General features: G+C 49.3%; 1 protein-coding gene across 1 annotated transcript in view; it reads left to right on the forward strand.

Annotated features, from left to right (window-relative positions):
* LOC121577437 (obscurin) overlaps nucleotides 1–21,338 on the forward strand; it is a 62,424-nt gene that overhangs the window by 4,012 nt on the left and 37,074 nt on the right. The window contains exons 9-20 of the mRNA XM_045223381.1: nucleotides 13,294–13,560; nucleotides 13,665–13,934; nucleotides 14,242–14,511; nucleotides 15,003–15,269; nucleotides 15,420–15,692; nucleotides 15,860–16,123; nucleotides 16,338–16,604; nucleotides 16,998–17,264; nucleotides 17,419–17,688; nucleotides 17,806–18,075; nucleotides 18,325–18,600; nucleotides 20,531–20,797. Coding sequence (XP_045079316.1) covers nucleotides 13,294–13,560; nucleotides 13,665–13,934; nucleotides 14,242–14,511; nucleotides 15,003–15,269; nucleotides 15,420–15,692; nucleotides 15,860–16,123; nucleotides 16,338–16,604; nucleotides 16,998–17,264; nucleotides 17,419–17,688; nucleotides 17,806–18,075; nucleotides 18,325–18,600; nucleotides 20,531–20,797 — 3,228 coding nt within the window. The remainder of the gene's footprint in view (nucleotides 1–13,293; nucleotides 13,561–13,664; nucleotides 13,935–14,241; nucleotides 14,512–15,002; nucleotides 15,270–15,419; nucleotides 15,693–15,859; nucleotides 16,124–16,337; nucleotides 16,605–16,997; nucleotides 17,265–17,418; nucleotides 17,689–17,805; nucleotides 18,076–18,324; nucleotides 18,601–20,530; nucleotides 20,798–21,338) is intronic.

Raw genomic sequence — 21,338 nt, forward strand, 5'->3', positions numbered from 1 at the left:
TGCCCTTTGCAGCCAGTGGCGTTTGTGCCCTTGGGCTGAATATAATAATTATAATTCCCTTCTCCCGGCTGCCTGCTCAAAAGCACCTCTCACTCAAATGGCTCTCCGTCACGTGATCGGGTCTTTCTCACAGGCTACAAGTGAAGACAGACACATCAGGGACACAACTGCTCGCATCCTTATCCAATTCCAAGGAGCATATTGAAGATATTGGAAGAACTATCCACATTTACTTTTCATCAGCCAACAAGATTAGTAGGCCTAATGAACAGCAAAAGCACTAGCCTATGTCAATCTACTATCCCTCATAGTACAAAAGTTGACAGTAGTCTGGGACAGTTGTGGTATGGGATAGATCCCAAATTACTACAACCACTAGCATCGAAAAACCTTTTTTAAGCATTGAGGCTGACACAACAGATCATAACGTTTAGCTTAAAATGTTGATAAACTATTAAGCTACTTATTCACATTATAAGTGCAGCAATGCACACACAGTAGTAGGCTATAAGCGCGAATGTTACATTAGCGGGAAAACACCATGACCGCAAATGCTATTATGCATGTAATGCTTTTATTATGAAGGTGCATTTTTCATGGTGAAAATTATCTTCCCCAAACTTGAAACTCATGTGCTGCGTATGTACAGTGAGGGAAACAAGTATTTGATCACCTGCTGATTTTGTACATTTGCCCACTGACAAAGAAATGATCAGTCTATACTTTTAATGGTAGGTTTATTTGAACAGTGAGAGACAGAATAACAACAAAAAAATCCAGAAAAACGCATGTCAAAAATGTTATAAATTGATTTGCATTTTAATGAGGGAAATAAGTATTTGACCCCTTTGCAAAACATGACTTAGTACTTGGTGACAAAACCCTTGTTGGCAATCACAGAGGTCAGACATTTCTTGTAGTTGGCCACCAGGTTTGCACACATCTCAGGATTTTGTCCCACTCCTCTGTGCAGATCTTCTCCAAGTCATAAAGGTTTCGAGGCTGACGTTTGGCAACTCGAACCTTCAGCTCCCTCCACATATTTTCTATGGGATTAAGGTCTGGAGACAGGCTAGGCCACTCCAGGACCTTAATGTGCTTCTACTTGAGCCGCTCTTTTGTTGCCTTGGCTGTATGTTTTGGGTCATTGTCATGCTGGAATACCCATCCATGACCCATTTTCAATGCCCTGGCTGAGGGAAGGAGGATCTCACCCAAGATTTGACGGTACATGGCCCCGTCCATCATCCCTTTGATGCAGTGAAGTTGTCCTGTCCCCTTAGCAGAAAAACTCCCCCAAAGCAAAATGTTTCCACCTCCATGTTTGACGGTGGGGATGGTGTTCTTGGGGTCATAGGCAGCATTCCTCCTCCTCCAAATACGGCAAGTTGAGTTGATGCCAAAGAGCTCCATTTTGGTCTCATCTGACCACAACATTTTCACCCAGTTCTCCTCTGAATCATTCAGATGTTCATTGGCAAACTTCAGACGGGCATGTCTATGTGCTTTCTTGAGCAGGGGGACCTTGCGGGTGCTGCAGAATTTCAGTCCTTCATGGCGTAGTGTGTTACCAATTGTTTTCCTGGTGACTATGGTCCCAGCTGCCTTGAGATCATTGACACGATCCTCCCATGTAGTTCTGGGCTGATTCCTCACCGTTCTCATGATCATTGCAACTCCACGAGGTGAGATCTTGCATGGAGCCCCAGGCCGAGGGAGATTGACAGTTATTTTGTGTTTCTTCCATTTGCGAATAAACGCACCAACTGTTGTCAACTTCTCACCAAGCTGCTTGGCGATGGTCTTGTAGCTCATTCCAGCCTTGTGTAGGTCTACAATCTTGTCCCTGACATCCTTGGAGAGCTCTTTGGTCTTGGCCATGGTGGAGAGTTTGGAATCTGATTGATTGATTGCTTCTGTGAACAGGTGTCTTTTATACAGGTAACAAGCTGAGATTAGGAGCACTGATCATTTCGTTGTCAGTGGGCAAACGTATAAAATCAGCAGGGGATCAAATACTTTTTCCCCTCATAGTTAGGCTCTACACCCATTGTAAAGTGGATTAATGTGCTTAATTTTAAGAAGTTAATTGCCCACTTTCATTGTGATACAAACCTTATCAAAACATATAGGCCTATGGGCTAGGCTACATGAGGTGTGGTACTATGATTAGAAAAAGTCGCAAAAAATAGACATGCGTTTTTTGCCTTACTGCACAGAAGCTGGGCATCATTCACAAGTGATAATATATAATTCACAAGTGAGAGGATAATATTGTCACCCAGCAGACTATTCTTGATTTAATCTTGTCTTTACATATACTAAATAATATATGTGTGAAATTTGTTTTGATTTAGAATGGACCATTATCATGCACCTGTCTCGAAAAAGGGACAGCGAGAAAAAACACGTCATTTACATTTACATTTACGTCATTCAGCAGACGCTCTTATCCAGAGCGACTTACAATTTGGTGCATTCACCTTATAGCCAGTGGGATAGCCACTTTACAATGTGTTTTTTTATTTTTTTTTGGGGGGTGGCGTAATGGGGGTAGAAGGATTACTTTATCCTATCCCATGTATTCCTTAAAGAGGTGGGGTTTCAAGTGTCTCCGGAAGGTGGTGAGTGACTCCGCTGTCCTGGCATCGTGAGGGGGCTTGTTCCACCATTGGGGTGCCAGAGCAGCGAACAGTTTTGACTGGGCTGAGCGGGAACTGTGCTTCCGCAGAGGTAGGGGGGCCAGCAGGCCAGAGGTGGATGAACGCAATGCCCTCGTTTGGGTGTAGGGACTGATCAGAGCCTGAAGGTACGGACGTGCCGTTCCCCTCACAGCTCCGTAGGCAAGCACCATGGTCTTGTAGCAGATGCAAGCTTCAACTGGAAGCCAGTGTAGTGTGCGGAGGAGCGGGGTGACGTGAGAGAACTTGGGAAGGTTGAACACCAGACGGGCTGCGGCATTCTGGATGAGTTGTAGGGGTTTAATGGCACAGGCAGGGAGCCCAGCCAACAGCGAGTTGCAGTAATCCAGACGGGAGATGACAAGTGCCTGGATTAGGACCTGGGCCGCTTCCTGTGTAAGGCAGGGTCGTACTCTCCGAATGTTGTAGAGCATGAACCTACAGGATCGGGTCACCGCCTTGATATTAGCGGAGAACGACAGGGTGTTGTACAGGGTCACGCCAAGGCTCTTCGCACTCTGGGAGGAGGACACAACGGAGTTGTCAACTATGATGGCGAGATCATGGAACGGGCAGTCCTTCCCCGGGAGGAAGAGCAGCTCCGTCTTGTCAAGGTTCAGCTTGAGGTGGTGATCTGTCATCCACACTGATATGTCTGCCAGACATGCAGAGATGCGATTCACCACCTGGTTATCAGAAGGGGGAAAGGAGATGATTAGTTGTGTGTCGTCTGCATAGCATTGATAGGAGAGGCCATATGAGGATATGACAGAGCCAAGTGACTTGGTGTATAGCGAGAATAGGAGAGGGCCTAGAACTGAGCCCTGGGGGACACCAGTGGTGAGAGCACGTGGTGCGGAGACAGATTCTCGCCACGCCACTTGGTAGGAGCGACCGGTCAGGTAGGGACGCAATCCAAGAGTGAGCCGCGCCGGAGATGCCCAACTCGGAGAGGGTGGAGAGGGAGGATCTGATGGTTCACAGTATCAAAGGCAGCAGACAGGTCTAGAAGGACAAGAGCAGAGGAGAGAGAGTTAGCTTTAGCAGTGCGGAGAGCCTCCGTGACACAGAGAAGAGCAGTCTCAGTTGAATGACCAGTCTTGAAACCTGACTGGTTTGGATCAAGAAGGTCATTCTGAGAGAGATAGCAAGAGAGTTGGCTAAAGACGGCACGCTCAAGAGTTTTGGAGAGAAAAGAAAGAAGGGATACTGGTCTGTAGTTGTTGACATCAGAGGGATCGAGTGTTGGTTTTTTGAGAAGGGGTGCAACTCTCGCTCTCTTGAAGACAGAAGGGACATAGCCAGCGGTCAAGGATGAGTTGATGAGCGAGGTAAGGTAAGGGAGAAGGTCACCGGAGATAGTCTGGAGAAGAGAGGAGGGGATAGGGTCAAGCGGGCAGGTTGTTGGGCGGCCGGCCGTCACAAGTCGCAAGATTTTATCTGGAGAGAGAGGGGAGAAAGTAGTCAAAGCATAGGGTAGGGCAGTGTGAGCAGGACCAGCAGTGTCATTTGACTTAACAAACGAGGATCGGATGTCGTCAACCTTCTTTTCAAAATGGTTGACGAAGTCATCCACAGAGAGGGGGGGATTCAGCAGGGAGGAGAAGGTGGCAAAGAGCTTCCTAGGGTTAGAGGCAGATGCTTGGAATTTAGAGTGGTAGAAAGTGGCTTTAGCAGCAGAAACAGATGAAGAAAATGTAGAGAGGAGGGAGTGTAAAGATGCCAGGTCCGCAGGGAATCTAGTTTTCCTCCATTTCCGCTCGGCTGCCCGGAGCCCTGTTCTGTGAGCTCGCAATGAGTCGTCAAGCCACGGAGCAGGAGGGGAGGACCGAGCCGGCCGGGAGGATAGGGGACATAGAGAGTCAAAGGATGCAGAAAGGGAGGAGAGGAGGGTTGAGGAGGCAGAATCAGGAGATTGGAGGGAGAAGGCTTGAGCAGAGGGAAGAGATGATAGGATGGAAGAGGAGAGAGTAGCAGGAGAGAGAGAGCGAAGGTTGCGACGGCGTATTTCCATCTGAGTAGGGGCAGAGTGAGTAGTGTTGGAGGAGAGCGAGAGAGAAAAGGATACAAAGTAGTGGTCGGAGACATGGAGGGGAGTTACAGTGAGATTAGTAGAAGAACAGCATCTAGTAAAGATGAGGTCAAGCGTGTTGCCTGCCTTGTGAGTAGGGGGGGACGGTGAGAGGGTGAGGTCAAAAGAGGAGAGGAGTGGAAAGAAGGAGGCAGAGAGAAATGAGTCAAAGGTAGACGTAGGGAGGTTGAAGTCACCCAGAACTGTGAGGGGTGAGCAATCCTCAGGAAAGGAACTTATCAAGGCGTCAAGCTCATTGATGAACTCTCCAAGGGAAACTGGAGGGCGATAAATGACAAGGATGTTAAGCTTGAATGGGCTAGTGACTGTAACAGCATGGAATTCAAATGAGGAGATAGACAGATGGGTCAGGGGAAAAAGAGAGAATGTCCACTTGGGAGAGATGAGGATTCCTGTGCCACCACCTTGCCGACCAGGTGCTCTCGGGGTATGCGAGAACACATGGTCAGACGAGGAGAGAGCAGTAGGAGTAGCAGTGTTTTCAGTGGTAATCCATGTTTCTGTCAGCGCCAAGAAGTCGAGGGACTGGAGGGTAGCATAGGCTGAGATGAACTCTGCCTTGTTGGCCACAGAACGGCAGTTCCAGAGGCTGCTGGAGACCTGGAACTCCACGTGGGTCGTGCATGGAGGGACCACCAGGTTAGAGAGGCTATGCACTTAAATAGTGAATGGCTGTCACGCCCTGACCTTGAGAGCCCGGTTTTCTCTAGTTGGTTTGGTCAGGGTGTGAATTCTATGTTATGTATTTCTATGTTGGCCGGGTGTGGTTCCCAATCAGAGGCAGCTGTCGATCGTTGTCTCTGATTGGGGATCATACTTAGGTATCCATTTTGCCTACCTTTAGTTGTGGGATCTTGTTTCTTTTTAGGCTTGTTTGATGTGTAGCCTTTAGAACTTCACATTACGTTGCTTTTGTTGTTTTGTCTGTGTTTATATAATAAACAAACATGTACGCATACCACGCTGCACCTTGGTCCAATCCTGTACTCAGCGAACGTGACAGAAGATCCCACCACCAACGGACCAAGTAGCGTGCCCAGGAGGAGCAAACACCCTGGACACAGGTGGGGAAGATGTGGTCTTGGGAGGAGATTTTTGCTGGTAAAGGACCCTGGGCGAAGGTAGAAGCCCAGGTAGGAGAGGATCAACGGCGACGCCAACGGTGCCGACGACGAAGGAAGCCCGAGAGACAGCCCCAATAAAAAAAATTGGGGGGGCACACAGGGTGGTTGGCGGAGCCAGGGGGCAGACCAGAGCCAACTACCCGCACTCACTGTAAGGAGTGTGTGTTCATTGAGGAACCAGGTTATGCAGAGATACGCACTGTGTCGCCAGTGCGCCTTCACAGCCCAGTGCGTCCTGTGCCAGCGCCCCGCACGTGCCGTGCGAAAGTGGGCATCCAGCCAGGACGGGTTGTGCCGTCTCAACGCTCCTGGTCTCCAGTACGCCTCCTCAGTCCAGTATATCCTGCGCCAGCCCTACGCACTGTGTCGCCAGTGTGAATCCCCAGCCCGGTACAGCCCGTACCTGCTCCTCTCACCAAACTAGTGGTGCGTGTCGCCAGCCCGGTACGCCCCGTACCTAATCCCCGCACCAAACCAGTGGTGCGTGTATCCAGTCCTGTACGCCCCGTACCTGCTTCCCGCACGGCTGGTGCCAGAGCAGTCCGCTCCACCGGTGCCTAGTCTAGCTCCGGTCAGCTGCTCTACTCCAGTGCCAGAGCAGTCCGCTCCACCGGTGCCTAGTCCAGCTCCGGTCAGCTGCTCCACTCCAGTGCCAGAGTAGTCCACTCCACCGGTGCCTAGTCCAGCTCCGGTCAGCTGCTCCACTCCAGTGCCAGAGCAGTCCGCTCCACTGGTGCTTAGTCCAGCTCCGGTCAGCTGCTCCACTCCAGTGCCAGAGCAGTCCGCTCCACCGGTGCCTAGTCCAGCTCCGGTTAGCTGCTCTAGTCCAATGCCAGAGCAGTCCACTCCACCGGTGCCTAGTCCATCCCCGGTCAGCTGCTCTGGCTCTAGTCCAGAGCCAGAGCAGTCCGCTCCACCGGGGTCCAGTTCAGCTCCGGTCAGCGGCTCCACTCCAGTGCCAGAGCAGTCCGCTCCACCGGTGCTAAGTCCGGGTCCGGTCATCTACTCTCCCACACCACGGTCCAGACAGGAATTGGTGCATCGCGGGAGGACTGCAGAGCCAGAACCAGACGTCGGCCCCTCTCCAGGGTCAGGGCCCCCCACACCAGGGTCCAGCCATTTTGCCTACCTTTAGTTATGGGATCTTGTTTCTGTTTAGGCTTGTTTGATGTGTATCCTTTAGAACTTCACGTTACGTAGCTTTTGTTGTTTTGTCTGTGTTTATATAATAAACAAACATGTACGCATACCACGCTGCACCTTGGTCCAATCCTGTACTCAACTAACGTGACAATGGTGGACGCTTTTCCATGGGTTCATTTTCATGCCAGTTGTAAAGAGAAGCATTGTGTTTAATATTAGGAAAGTGTCACGGTTCTCTAAGACAGAACCCAGAAGCAGACAAGGACACGGTGAGCTGAACGAAGGTGAGGGTTTATTTACAGATTCAAAAGATGCAGAATAATCCAGGAGACGGAGCGGGTGGCGGAGATGGAGGTGAAGTGGCAGATTAAATGATGGCACGGCAGGGGTTGGGTGAAGGTTCCGGGAGAATGACTGTAGACAGAAAAAACGGAGGTAAGTACAAGGCAGGTCAACAAGGTGCAAAAACAACAAAACTAACGCTAGTACTCAGAGGCTGATACGCTGACAAAACATACTGTTAATGGCTAACGATCCGGCAGGGAATGGATGTCAGGTCAGAGCTTAAGAAGGGGTGATGATCAGGACCAGGTGTGCCGAGGCTGATGAGAAGCAGGTGTGGTTAATCGAGAGATCACCCGCCTAGCAACGTCGCCCGGCAACCGGACAGGGTGCGTTCAGGCACCTACAGGAAACAGGAGATACCGAGCAGAAAAACAGCAACACATGCAGGAACAGACTCAGGGTTCATGACAGTACCCCCCCTCCGATGAACGCCACCGGGCGGACTACCCGGAGCGCCAGGATGGAGGCGGTAGAAGTCACGAAGGAGGTCAGCATCAAGGATCTGACGCCGATGAATCCAACTCCTCTCCTCAGGACTATACCCCTCCCAGTCCACGAGATACTGGAAACCCCGGCCCCGCCGTCTGGAATCCATGATGCGGCGCACCGTGTAGACAGGACCTCCTCCGATCATCCGAGGAGGAGGAGGAGGAGGAGGCGGAGGGGGCAACAGAGGGCTGAGGAGAACAGGCTTGAGGCAGGAGACATGGAAGGTGGGATGGACTCTGAGCGTCCTAGGCAACTTGAGTCGAACCACAACCGGATTAATCACTCTCTCCACCACAAACGGACCAATGAACCTCGGCGACAGTTTCCTTGACTCAGTCCGCAGAGGAAGGTCCCGTGTAGCCAACCAGACCCTATCTCCGATGGCATAAGCGGGGGCTGGAACACGGAGACGATTCGCCTTGAGCTGATACCGGTCAGAAACTCGAAGGAGGGCCTTTCTGGCCTGATGCCAGGTCCGGTGGCAACGACGAATGTGAGCCTGGACAGAGGGAACTGAGAGATCCTTCTCCTGAGAAGGAAACAAGGGGGATTGGTAGCCGTATAGGCACTGGAAGGGAGACATCCCAGTGGCAGAAGTAGGGAGAGTATTGTGGGCATACTCAACCCAAGGCAACTGAGAGACCCAAGAGGTGGGGTTGGAGGAAACAAGGCAGCGCAGCGTGGATTCCATCTTCTGGTTGGCTCTCTCCGCCTGTCCATTGGATTGGGGGTGAAATCCAGATGTGAGACTGACTGTAGCTCCAATGGCCAAACAGAAGGACTTCCAGACAGCAGAGGTGAACTGAGGACCACGGTCGGAAACTATGTCACTGGGCAATCCGTGAACCCTGAAAACCTCCCTAACCAGGATCTTGGACGTCTCAGAGGCAGAGGGAAGCTTGGAGATGGGCACAAAGTGGGCGAACTTGCTGAATCTGTCCACAATAGTCAGAATGACCGTGTTCCCCTCAGAAGAGGGCAACCCAGTGACAAAGTCCAGGGCCAGATGCGACCATGGTCGCCGGGGGATAGGTAGGGGGTGAAGAAGTCCAGAGCTGGGCCGATTGGCACTCTTGTTCTGCGCACAAACTGGACAGGCAGCAACAAACCTCAGAGTATCCTCTCCCATGGCAGGCCACCAAAATCGTCTGCGTAGAAGCGCCATCATCCGAGCCACGCCAGGGTGGCAAGCCATCTTGCTGGCGTGGGACCATTGGAGGACAGCCGATCGGACCGACTCAGGCACAAACAACCGACCGGGTGGACCGTTACCGGGGCCGGGCTGCGTCCGAAGGGCCGCCATAACCTCCTCCTCAATCCTCCACATAACGGCTCCTACGACAAGGTTCCGGGGAAGAATCGTCGCAGTCTTGGCCCCACTCTCCTCCGTCTTGGAGAACATCCGGGACAAGGCGTCCGCCTTGCCGTTCTTAGACCCCGGTCGGAACGTCAAGGAAAAATTAAAGCGTCCAAAAAACAACGACCACCTGGCCTTACTGGAGTTGAGACGTTTAGCCGATTGGACGTAAGCAAGATTCTTGTGGTCAGTCCAGACAACAAACGGTTGCTCCGCCCCCTCCAACCAGTGGCGCCACTCCTCCAAGGCAAGTTTCACTGCGAGAAGCTCCCGGTTACCCACATCGTAGTTCCTCTCCGCAGACGAAAGTCGACGAGAGTAGTAGGCGCAGGGATGGAGTTTACCGTCAGTGGAGCATCGCTGGGACAGGATGGCGCCAACCCCCACATCAGACGCATCCACCTCAACGACAAACTGACGGGCAGTGTCAGGTTGAGAGAGAATCGGAGCGTTGGTGAATCACCTCTTCAAATCCAGAAATGCTCGGTCCGCCTCAGGATTCCAACTGAAGGTTCTGGTACTAGAAGTCAGGGCAGTTAAAGGAGCGGCCACACGGCTGTAATCACGGATAAATCTACGATAGAAATTCGCAAACCCCAGAAACCTCTGAAGCTGCAATCTCGTACCGGGCTGGGCCCAATCCAGAACCGCCCTAACCTTCTCTTGGTCCATCCTAATCTCTCCCCTGGAGATGATGTACCCGAGGAAGGATGTAGTGTGGGCGTGAAATTCACACTTCTCGGCCTTCACAAACAGGCGATTCTCCAACAATCGTTGCAGAACCTGCTTGACATGCTGGACGTGGCTGGAAGGCTCCTTAGAGAAGATAAGAATGTCATCCAGGTAAACGAACACAAAAAGACCGATCATATCTCTCAGGACGTCATTCACCATACTCTGGAACACTGCTGGAGCATTGGTCAGTCCAAACGGCATCACCTGATACTCGAAATGACCCATCGGTGTATTGAAACCAGTCAACCACTCGTCATCCTCTCTGATCCGGACCAGATGATACACATTGCGTAGGTCCAGCTTGGTGAACACCGTAGCACCCTGTAAGGAGTCGAAAGCAGAGCTCATCAAGGGCAGGGGATACTTGTTCTTGACCGTGATATCATTCAACCCCCGATAATTAATACAAGGTCGAAGAGAGCCATCCTTCTTACTCACAAAGAAGAATCCTGCCCCCAGGGGTGATGACGAGGGACGAATGAGACCAGCAGCTAGGGACTCCTTTATGTAGGTCTCCAAAGCTTCACGTTCAGGTCGAGAGATGCTGTATAACCGTCCCTTGGGATAGACAGCTCCAGGGAACAGGTTTATGGCACAATCATATGGTCGGTGGGGAGGAAGTGACAGAGCCCTCTGCTTACTGAACACCTCCCCCAAATCGTGATATGTTTCGGGGACCAGGGACAAATCTGGGGGGTTAGCCTCATTGACCTGACTGGAAACAGAATGGGAACAGGCAGTCTTGAGGCAGTTAGCATGACAATCAATGCTCCAACTAGTTACCTTGCCAGTCACCCAATCGAACGTGGGATTGTGTTCCTTCAGCCAGGGGTATCCAAGGACCAGAGGAACATGGGGAGAAGGCAGAATGAAGAATGAGATAACCTCAGAATGATTCCCCGACAACAGCATCTTAACCGGTTCCGTCCTCATCGTGATACGTGCCAGACTACTGCCGTTCAGAGTGGTCGCTTCAATGGCTTCCGGTAGTCACTCCTTGGGAAGCCCCAGCTGTTCCACCACGTCGGCGTCAATAAAGCTGCCATCGGCACCTGAATCGATGAAAGCGTTAATTGCTAAACTCTGATTCCTGTTCATGAGGGTAGCCGGGAAACGGGGTCTGACAGGGGTATTGAGAGGTTGAAACCGGCTCGCTAAAAGTCCTCCCAAACTTAGCGAGCCGGGCAGTTTGACAGCCGCTGGGAACAAGTGGAGATATAATGTCCCGACCCACCACAGTAGAGGCAGCGGTTGGTCTCACGTCTATGTTGGCGCTCCTCCTTGGTTAACCCGTGCCGCCCCACTTGCATGGGTTCAGAATCTGGAGGCAGGACCTCTCCACTAATCCTGTGTGGTGGACAATGATCGACGCGTTCTGGTCCACCTCCTGACCTGACTGGGAACCGAGAAGCTGATTGATTGGACGGGCCCCATTGCTTCTCCCTCCTTCTCTCTCGAACTCTGTTATCCACCCGAATAGATAAAGCGACCAAACTGTCCAGGTCACTAGGCTCCGGATAGGAGATCAGCTCATCCTTGAGTTGCTCTGACAACCCCTGATAAAAGGCCGCTTGCAGTGACTCTTCATTCCACCCACTCTCCACAGCCAATGTCCTGAATTCTATTACGAAGTCGGCAACTCTGCGAGCTTCTTGGCGAAGAGAAAACAGGCGCTTAGCTGCGTCCTTACCTCGGACAGGATGGTCAAACAGCTTCCTCATCTCTGCCGTGAACTCCTGGTATGAAGCCATGCACGTGTCCTGTCGTTCCCATACGGCTGAAGCCCACTCCAGGGCTCTACCACGCAGCAATTCAATGACAAAGGCTATCCTAGCCTTGTCTGTGGCATAAGAGTGGGGCTGTAGATCGAACACTAATCCACACTGCACAAGAAAGGAACGGCATCTTCCCAATTCCCCCTCATATTTATCAGGCGTCGGAACCTTGGGCTCACGGAAGGGCACAGCTCCAGAAGCGGCAGGCGAGATGGGTGAAACCGGTGGTGGATTCTCCACCGGCAAACTGAGCTGAGCCTGGATCTTCGTCAGACTGGTAGAAAAGTTCCGAACTGACAACGCTATCTCCTGTAGCGCCGTGCTATGTTGTCCCAACATCTTCTCCTGATGGGTAATGGCATGGCGAACCGAGTCCAGGTCCGCTGGGTTCATTTCTGGCCGGATCGTTCTGTCATGGTTCTCTAAGACAGAACCCAGAAGCAGACCAGGACACGGTGAGTTGAACGAAGGTGAGGGTTTATTTACAGATTCAAAAGATGCAGAATAATCCAGGAGACGGAGCGGGTGGCGGAGATGAGTAGATGGAGGTGAAGTGGCAGATTAAATGATGGCACGGCAGGGGTTGGGTGAAGGTTCCGGGAGAATGACTGTAGACAGAAAAAACGGAGGTAAGTACAAGGCAGGTCAACAAGGTGCAAAAACAACAAAACTAACGCTAGTACTCAGAGGCTGATACGCTGACAAAACATACTGTTAATGGCTAACGATCCGGCAGGGAATGGATGTCAGGTCAGAGCTTAAGAAGGGGTGATGATCAGGACCAGGTGTGCCGAGGCTGATGAGAAGCAGGTGTGGTTAATCGAGAGATCACCCGCCTAGCAACGTCGCCCGGCAACCGGACAGGGTGCGTTCAGGCACCTACAGGAAACAGGAGATACCGAGCAGAAAAACGGCAACACAGGCAGGAACAGACTCAGGACGCAAGGTTCATGACAGTAAGTTGAGAAGTAAATATAGTAGGCCTAGCCTATAGAAAGCTGATGGGATCGACGTCAGAGTGATTAGAGGGACAATAGAGTGCTGAGCACCAGGCAAGTTTGGTAGGCTACTAATGACCATCAGCAGCATCACAGCTTGGAGAAGCCTAATTACCGTGACTAAATGGTCACGTGGAATTTGACTGCCACCATGACTCTTGACCGCCGGTGTGGCGATAACGCGGTCACCGTAACAGTCCTATCCTTCAGTAACTTTAGACAAGCAAGAGATCTAAGAGCCACTGATGCTTGGAAGAATGTGAAAGATGAGATCAAGATTAGGGCTCCCGAGTGACGCAGCGGTCTAAGGCACTGCATTTTAGTGCTAGAGGCGTCACTACAGACCATGGTTCGATTCCAGGCTGTATCACAATCCGGCCCTGATTGGGAGGTCCATAAGGCGGCACACAATTGGCCCAGCGTCGTCCTGGTTTGGCCAGTGTAGGCCGTCATTGTAAATAAGAAATTGTTCTTAACTGACTTGCCTAGTTAAATAAAGGTTCAATAAAAAAATCAGTAGCTAATGTGTTTGTACTGTTTAATGTCTCCTCCAGAAAAGCCAGCGGTGTTCCTGAGGTCTCTAGAAGACATGTCAGGGGAGGAGGAGGGGAAGTTGTGTCTGCAGTGTGAGACCTCTAAGGAAACGGTCACCCCCGTCTGGAGGAAGGATGGTACAGTCCTTGCCAGCAGTGACAAGTATGAGCTGCTCAAGTTTGGGAAGTCCTTAGCGCTCATCATCCATAGTCTGAGTAAGGATGATGCTGACCACTATAGCTGTGACCTGGGCACCAGCCAGACCAAGGCCAAGGTCACTGTACATGGTACGTATCGTCCTTGTCATCAACGAGGTCTGGTCCAAACCAGAAATGCCCATTTGATCGTCTATCAATTGTCCATCTGATCTCACTGACATTTCCCACCACAGACCTTCACATCACCATTGCCCAGCGTATGAAGACGGCCTCTGTTCTGGAGGGTGAGAGCTGCAGTTTCGAGTGCGTCCTCTCTCATGATGTCATCGACGAGCCCTCCTGGACCCTGAACGGTCAACTTGTGGTCAGCAACAGCCGCTTCCAGAGCGTAAACAAGGGCCGCAAGTACAAGATGACCATCAGAGATGCAACCTTGACGGACGCCGGGGACGTAGTCTTCTTCATCAAAGACCTCAGCTGCAGGACCATGCTATTTGTCAGAGGTGAGTGACTGAAGCGTGTCTGTCTGAACTGTGTACGAACCTGTGTGTCATCCGGGCCAGTCACATTATCCTTGATCTAACCTCTTGAAAAGCAACAGTAGGATGGCACTCAGGCTATACGTTTTACTATGTAACGTATGTTTGTTCCTAAGGTGGGCCTGTTGCAACATGTGGGTGTCCAGATAGAAGGCCTGTAAACAGATTATACTGTATTTGTCCCTAGAGAAAACCTGCTGTAATGTTATACTGTATTTGTCCCTAGAGAAAACCTGCTATAATGTTATACTGTATATCCTTCCTCCTATAGAGAAGCCAGTGCATGTTTTCAGGGACATGATGAATGTCAAAGCCACCCCAGGGGAGGACGCTGAGCTGAGCTGTGAGATCACCAAGCCTGAGGCCTTCATACGCTGGCTGAAGAATGGCCATCAGATCAGGCACAGCCCCCCCAAGTACGAGATCAATGTGGAGGACCACCTGGTACGGCTGGTGATCACGAACACCTGCATCAGAGACTCTGGGGAGTACTGCTGTGAAGCAGACGGCATTGCCACCCGGGCTAAGCTGGAGGTCAGAGGCAAGTACTGGGTAGTACTACAGTATTACTGTGTAACGGTATAGTGTTGTTTTGCAATGTTTTGTATTCGTGTCAAATGCAAATTAGATTAATTGCGACTCGACTTTGACTCAGAACCTCAAGACTCCGGACTCAACTTTGACTTGAGACTGATTACTTGAAAGACTTGTTTTGAAATGTTCTGGCCAGTTTCTGGACTGCTTTTGTACCTAATCAGGTGTGGCACACAGGAAGTGTATTTAACTCCTCCCACACCTGCTCAGATGTATCACATAGGAAGTGTATTTAATCCCTCCCACACCTGCTCAGATGTAGCACACAGGAAGTGTATTTAGCCCCTCCCACACCTGCTCAGATGTAGCACACAGGAAGTGTATTTAACCCCTCACACACCTGCTCGGATGTAGCACACAGGAAGTGTATTTAACCCCTCCCACACCTGCTCAGGTGTAGCACACAGGACATTTATTTAACCCCTCCCACCCTTGCAGAGCTGCAGCACATGTTTGCACGTGAGCTGCGGGAGGCACAGGCTGAGGAAAAGAGCAAGGTGACGCTGGAGTGTGAGACGAGATTGCCGGCCAAGCGGGTGACCTGGCTGAAGGGCATGGCGGAGCTCCGGGCGGGCAAGAAGTATGTGATGAAACAGAAGGGCGTAGTCCTCTCCCTCACAATCAGCTGCCTGGAGAAGGGTGACACGGACGTGTACACCTGCGACGTTGGCACCATGCAGAGCCGGGCGCTACTGACCGTGCATGGTAAGGCCATAGAAATATAATTAATAGAACAGACATTTTCATTCAAGTCAAAGTTCTGTTTTAGGTTGGCTTTTGACAGCCATATTGAGTGTACTCCTTTCTATACAGTTTGTGTATGTTTAATGTTAAACCCTTGTGTGATCCCTCCAGGTCAGAAGGTGTTGATCATGGATGAGTTGGAGGACGTTGAGTGTCTGGAGAATGACACGGTGATGTTCAGGTGCCGTATCTGTCCCAGCGACTATGTTGGGGTCAAGTGGTACCTGGATGAGACCTTACTGTACACCAACAAGCTGAATGAGATCCAGGTGGTCCCGGGGGGATACCACAGCTTAACCTTCAAACAGCTGGCCCGTAAAGACTCGGGCACCATCTCCTTCGAGGCAGGCGACAAGAGGTCCTACGCCTCATTGCTTGTTAGAGGTAACTTCAGCGTAAACTTGTTCTGATTTACAAACATCTAAAAACACTGTAATATTACAACAACTATTCACAAAATGAAACTATGTCAATTATATGTAAATCATTTTTGTCCAGAGTTTATGTATTTGACACAGTTGTCTATGTAATCTACCTTTCATGTGGTTAAGAGAGACGTCCAACCATTACCAAAACATTGGAGGATTGTGAGGCCATTGAGGGAGGCAGTTTGGTGCTTGTGTGTATGACCTCTAAGCCATGCCACATCCTGTGGTACAAAGATGGCTGCCTAATGTGGAGCTCCTCAAGGTACTACGTCAGTCGCTCAGGTAACGAGGCCAGGCTGACCATCAGGGAGGTCAGTAACAGCGATGCTGGGGTGTACGAGTGCAGCGCTGGATCGGTCAGCACCAAGGCTGTCGTCAATGTGAAAGGTAAGAACAGGTCCTCTGTTGTAAGATATTTTATCATGTTGTTGTTGTTCTTACTATGCATTTGGCATTACATATAAAGAAGTACTGTATATGAGATAGTGGAGATAGTGGAATATGATCAACATTTCCTTCAAAAGACATAGAACAGGATTACTTCTTTACCGGTTTGCTTCAGCTCCTCTTGCTTATTCATGGTTCCATCTTTCTGTTCCAGCCATCCCAGCTGAGTTCACCCAGCCGCTGCAGAACATGGAGGTGAAGGAGGGGGAGGATGTGACCCTGTGGTGTGAGTTCTCCCTGCCGGGGGTTGCGTTCCACTGGAGGAGGGGCCTGGAGAACCTCAGGGCTGGAGAGAGGTACCTGATGAAGCAGAAGAAGTCCCTCATCTCTCTGACCATCACCGGCCCGAAGCCTGAAGACTCAGGAGACTACACCTGTCAGTGCCGAGACCACAGAACGACAGCCACCCTCACAGTCCACGGTAAAAATACATTCTTGTTTTTCATTTCTGTTCCCAGGATGCATCGTATGGAGTAATTCAATAACTGCAATGTTGTATTATCAATTTACCTGATTTTGCGAACATTTACTTTGGACAAAATCAAGACATCAATATTCGTGTAATGCTTTTTGCATAACAATCTTAAATGACAGCAAAATTAGAGCAAATTCTGAATTTGCGATGAATTGTAATTAACCACAGCAAATCCTGCGATTAACTCAATAACATTTTTTTAAAATCGTTTGACAGCCCTAACTATCACACCCATAAAATAAAGATCATCTATCTGAACATGAATGGAAATACATTTAATTTTCTTTCAGTCGTCATGCCTGTTGGTGATTAATACTAAAACGCATATTTACTCGCCAGCTATCCCCATCTCCTTCAAACAACAATTGAAGAATATTCAGGCTGAGGAAGGCAACAGTTTCACATTGCGCTGTGAGCTCTCCAAACCGGGAGTCCCCGTAGAGTGGAAAAAAGGAGAGGAGCTGCTGAGGATTGGAGTGAAGTTCCAGATAAGAAAGAGAGAGACCATATCGGAGCTTCAGATAGGGAAAGCTGTGCCAGAAGACAGTGGAGTTTACAGCTGCCAGTGTGCAGACCAAAAGACCACGGCCACCGTCAAAATCAGCGGTAGGAACTTCCTCAGCCTTATTATGTTTTCCTGTACAGCTGATCTTTCTAGAAGTTACATTTTATACATTTACATTTTGGTCATTTACATGAAGGCCAAAATACATTACAGTTTGTACTATTCTCATTAAATGATTTTTCCATGTTTCTTCAGCCCTGCCCGTTACCTTCAAACAAAAGCTGAGGAACGTGCAGGTTGAGGAGGGGAACAATTTGGTGTTACACTGTGAGCTCTCTAAACCAGGAGTCCCTGTAGAATGGATAATGGGAGGAGAGGAGCTGCTGAACAATGGAGAGAAGTTTCAGATAAAGCAGAGAGAGTTGGTGAATGAACTGAAGATTCTGGATACAAAACCTGAAGACAGCAATATCTACACCTGCGTTTGTGGCAATGTGGAGACCACAGCCGGTGTTACTGTCACGGGTAAGGGTTGGAGACCATTGAGAAAATAATTAAATTCACATCAGCATCAAATTACAATCCTTTTTTTATAAGTGAAAGGACAGCATCCATGTTTCTCATTGCTATGGTTTCTTTCAGCAATTCCCATCACTTTCAAGCAAAAGCTGAGGAATCTGCAGACCGAGGAAGGGAACACCATCAGCCTGCACTGTGAGCTTTCTAAATCAGGGGTCCCTGTGGAGTGGAGGCTGGGAGGAGAGATGATACTGCAAAATGGAGACAAGTATCAGATGAAGCAGAGAGGCTTGGCACTGGAGCTCGTCATCAGGGAGCCTCTGCCTGAGGACAGTGGAGTCTACAGCTGTGTGTGTCGAGACCAGAAGACCAAGGCCACAGTCAAAGTCATTGGTAGGGGGAAACACACACTGCTCTAATGAAACCATTTTCACTGGTGCTCATCTCACATAAACTTGGTTAAATGTTCAATGCCTGACTTAACTTGAGCCGTTAGCTCCAGTGTAGGCTTCATTCAATGTCCTTCATCTTATCTGGTGAAGGGTAAAGGTTTCTCAGGGCTGTTCTAGATTTCACAGTGTTCAATGTTCACTCTTTGATCAAATGTCCTCGCTGACTTCCTATCTCTCTTGGTTCCCTCAGCTGTACCCGCCACCTTCAGAGTGGGTCTGAAGAACCAGGAGGCCCAAGAGAAGGGCAGTGTGACCCTGCGCTGTGAGTTGTCTAAGTCTGGCGTCCCGGTGGAGTGGTGGAGGGGGGAGACAGAACTGTCCCAGGACCTGTTAGGGGGAAAATACCAGATCAAACTGGAGGCGAGGATCGCTGAGATGACCATTACCAACGTGCAACCGGAGGACATGGGAAAATACAGCTGTGTCACTGGAGACCAGAAGACCACCGCTGCTGTTAAAGTGCAAGGTAAGAAACATTTGATCTATATCAATGATTTTCCTTCCAAATAACCTCTTAGAACAGGGGTCCAATCCGACCCGCAGGATTTTTTTTGAAAATCGTTTTGACGGTGAGGAAATATTTTTTTAAATCAGTGCGGCCCTCCAGACCTCATTGAAGACAGAATGCGGCTCCCGGGGCAAAATGAGTTTGACACCACTGTCTTAGAACATTTACTTACAGTGGGGGAAAAAAGTATTTATTCAGCCACCAATTGTGCAAGTTCTCCCACTTAAAAAGATGAGAGAGGCCTGTAATTTTCATCATAGGTACACGTCAACTATGACAGACAAAATGAGACAAAAAATTCCAGAAAATCACATTGTAGGATTTTTAATGAATTTATTTGCAAATTATGGTGGAAAATAAGTATTTGGTCAATAACAAAAGTTTCTCAATACTTTGTTATATACCCTTTGTTGGCAATGACACAGGTCAAACGTTTTCTGTAAGTCTTCACAAGGTTTTCACACACTGTTGCTGCTATTTTGGCCCATTCCTCCATGCAGATCTCCTCTAGAGCAGTGATGTTTTGGGGCTGTCGCTGGGCAACACGGACTTTCAACTCCCTCCAAAGATTTTCTATGGGGTTGAGATCTGGAGACTGGCTAGGCCACTCCAGGACCTTGAAATGCTTCTTACAAAGCCACTCCTTCGTTGCCCGGGCAGTGTGTTTGGGATCATTGTCATGCTGAAAGACACAGCCACGTTTCATCTTCAATGCCCTTGCTGATGGAAGGAGGTTTTCACTCAAAATCTCACGATACATGGCCCCATTCATTCTTTCCTTTACACGGATCAGTCGTCCTGGTCCCTTTGCAGAAAAAAAGCCCCAAAGCATGATGTTTCCACCCCCATGCTTCACAGTAGGTATGGTGTTCTTTGGATGCAACTCAGCATTCTTTGTCCTCCTAACACGACGAGTTGAGTTTTTACCAAAAAGTTATATTTTGGTTTCATCTGACCATATGACATTCTCCCAATCCTCTTCTGGATCATCCAAATGCATTCTAGCAAACTTCAGACAGGCCTGGACATGTACTGGCTTAAGCAGGGGGACACGTCTGCACTGCAGGATTTGAGTCCCTGGCGGCGTAGTGTGTTACTGATGGTAGGCTTTGTTACTTTGGTCCCAGCTCTCTGCAGGTCATTCACTAGGTCCCCCCGTGTGGTTCTGGGATTTTTGCTCACCGTTCTTGTGATCATTTTGACCCCACGGGGTGAGATCTTGCGTGGAGCCCCAGATCGAGGGAGATTATCAGTGGTCTTGTATGTCTTCCGTTTCCTAATAATTGCTCCCACAGTTGATTTCTTCAAACCAAGCTGCTTACCTATTGCAGATTCAGTCTTCCCAGCCTGGTGCAGGTCTACAATTTTGTTTCTGGTGTCCTTTGACAGCTTTTTGGTCTTGGCCATAGTGGAGTTTGGAGTGTGACTGTTTGAGGTTGTGGACAGGTGTCTTTTATACTGATAACAAGTTCAAACAGGTGCCATTAATACAGGTAACGAGTGGAGGACAGAGGAGCATCTTAAAGAAGAAGTTACAGGTCTGTGAGAGCCTGAAATCTTGCTTGTTTGTAGGTGACCAAATACTTATTTTCCACCATAATTTGCAAATAAATTCATTAAAAATCCTACAATGTGATTTTCTGGAAAAAAAATTCTCAATTTGTCTGTCATAGTTGACGTGTACCTATGATGAGAATTACAGGCCTCTCTCATCTTTTTAAGTGGGAGAACTTGCACAATTGGTGGCTGACTAAATACTTTTTCCCCCCACTGTATTTAGAGGTGGAAGGGTTGACTGACTCCTGCTTTGAGACCATACACAGATAGTGGGGTTGTATTTATACTTCTTGCGCTCATACAATATGAACCAATGTTAACATTTCCACAGCTCTCCCTGTGACGTTCAAGCGCCAGCTCCAGAACACCATGATCAAAGAGGGGGACAGTGGGGAGTTCTGGTGTGAGCTCTCCAAGCCTGGAGCCCCAGTGGACTGGAGGAAGGGGAGAGTCATCCTGAAGTCTGGAGACAAATATGAGATGAAGCAGGAGGGATGCATCACTAAACTGCTCATCCATGACGTGGAGGAGAGTGACGCTGGGAAATACACCTGCAAGACTAAAGACGCCCAGTCAACTGCTGAGCTGACCGTGAAGGGTGAGTCAGACCATAATTGTGTGGTCTAAGAACATGGTTCAATTTTTGTATTAATCATATGACTTTATATTGTAACTTATGCTTTTTTTTATTTGTGACATTGTATATCCAGGTGCATCTCCAGTCCAGTGTGTATCACGCAAGAAAGAGCATATCAGAGGAGGCTGGTGGGAGGAGCTTTCGGGAGGGTGGGTTCATTGTAATGGCTGGAATGGAATCGATGGAACTGAGTCAAACACGTTGTTTCCATGTGTTTGATGTGTTTGGTACCATTCCATTGAATCCATTCCAGCCATTACTATGAGCCCATCCTCCTATAGCACCTCTCACCAGCCTCCTCTGGATCACATGCAGTACTTCCATACAGTACATCTTCCTGTGAAACCATGAGTGCTCAGCATATTCCGGAAAATATTCCAGATGATCTTTTGTATCTTGTTACCCTATTACCTACTTATGGTTGGCATTACTCCAATCGAAGGTTCTTGAAACCACTGTGCTCAGAATGAGTCCTCAGATCAGTGTTACTGCAAGTCTTTCC

Source organism: Coregonus clupeaformis, chromosome 11 (genome assembly GCF_020615455.1).
Source record: "Coregonus clupeaformis isolate EN_2021a chromosome 11, ASM2061545v1, whole genome shotgun sequence".
Lineage (NCBI taxonomy): Eukaryota > Metazoa > Chordata > Actinopteri > Salmoniformes > Salmonidae > Coregonus > Coregonus clupeaformis.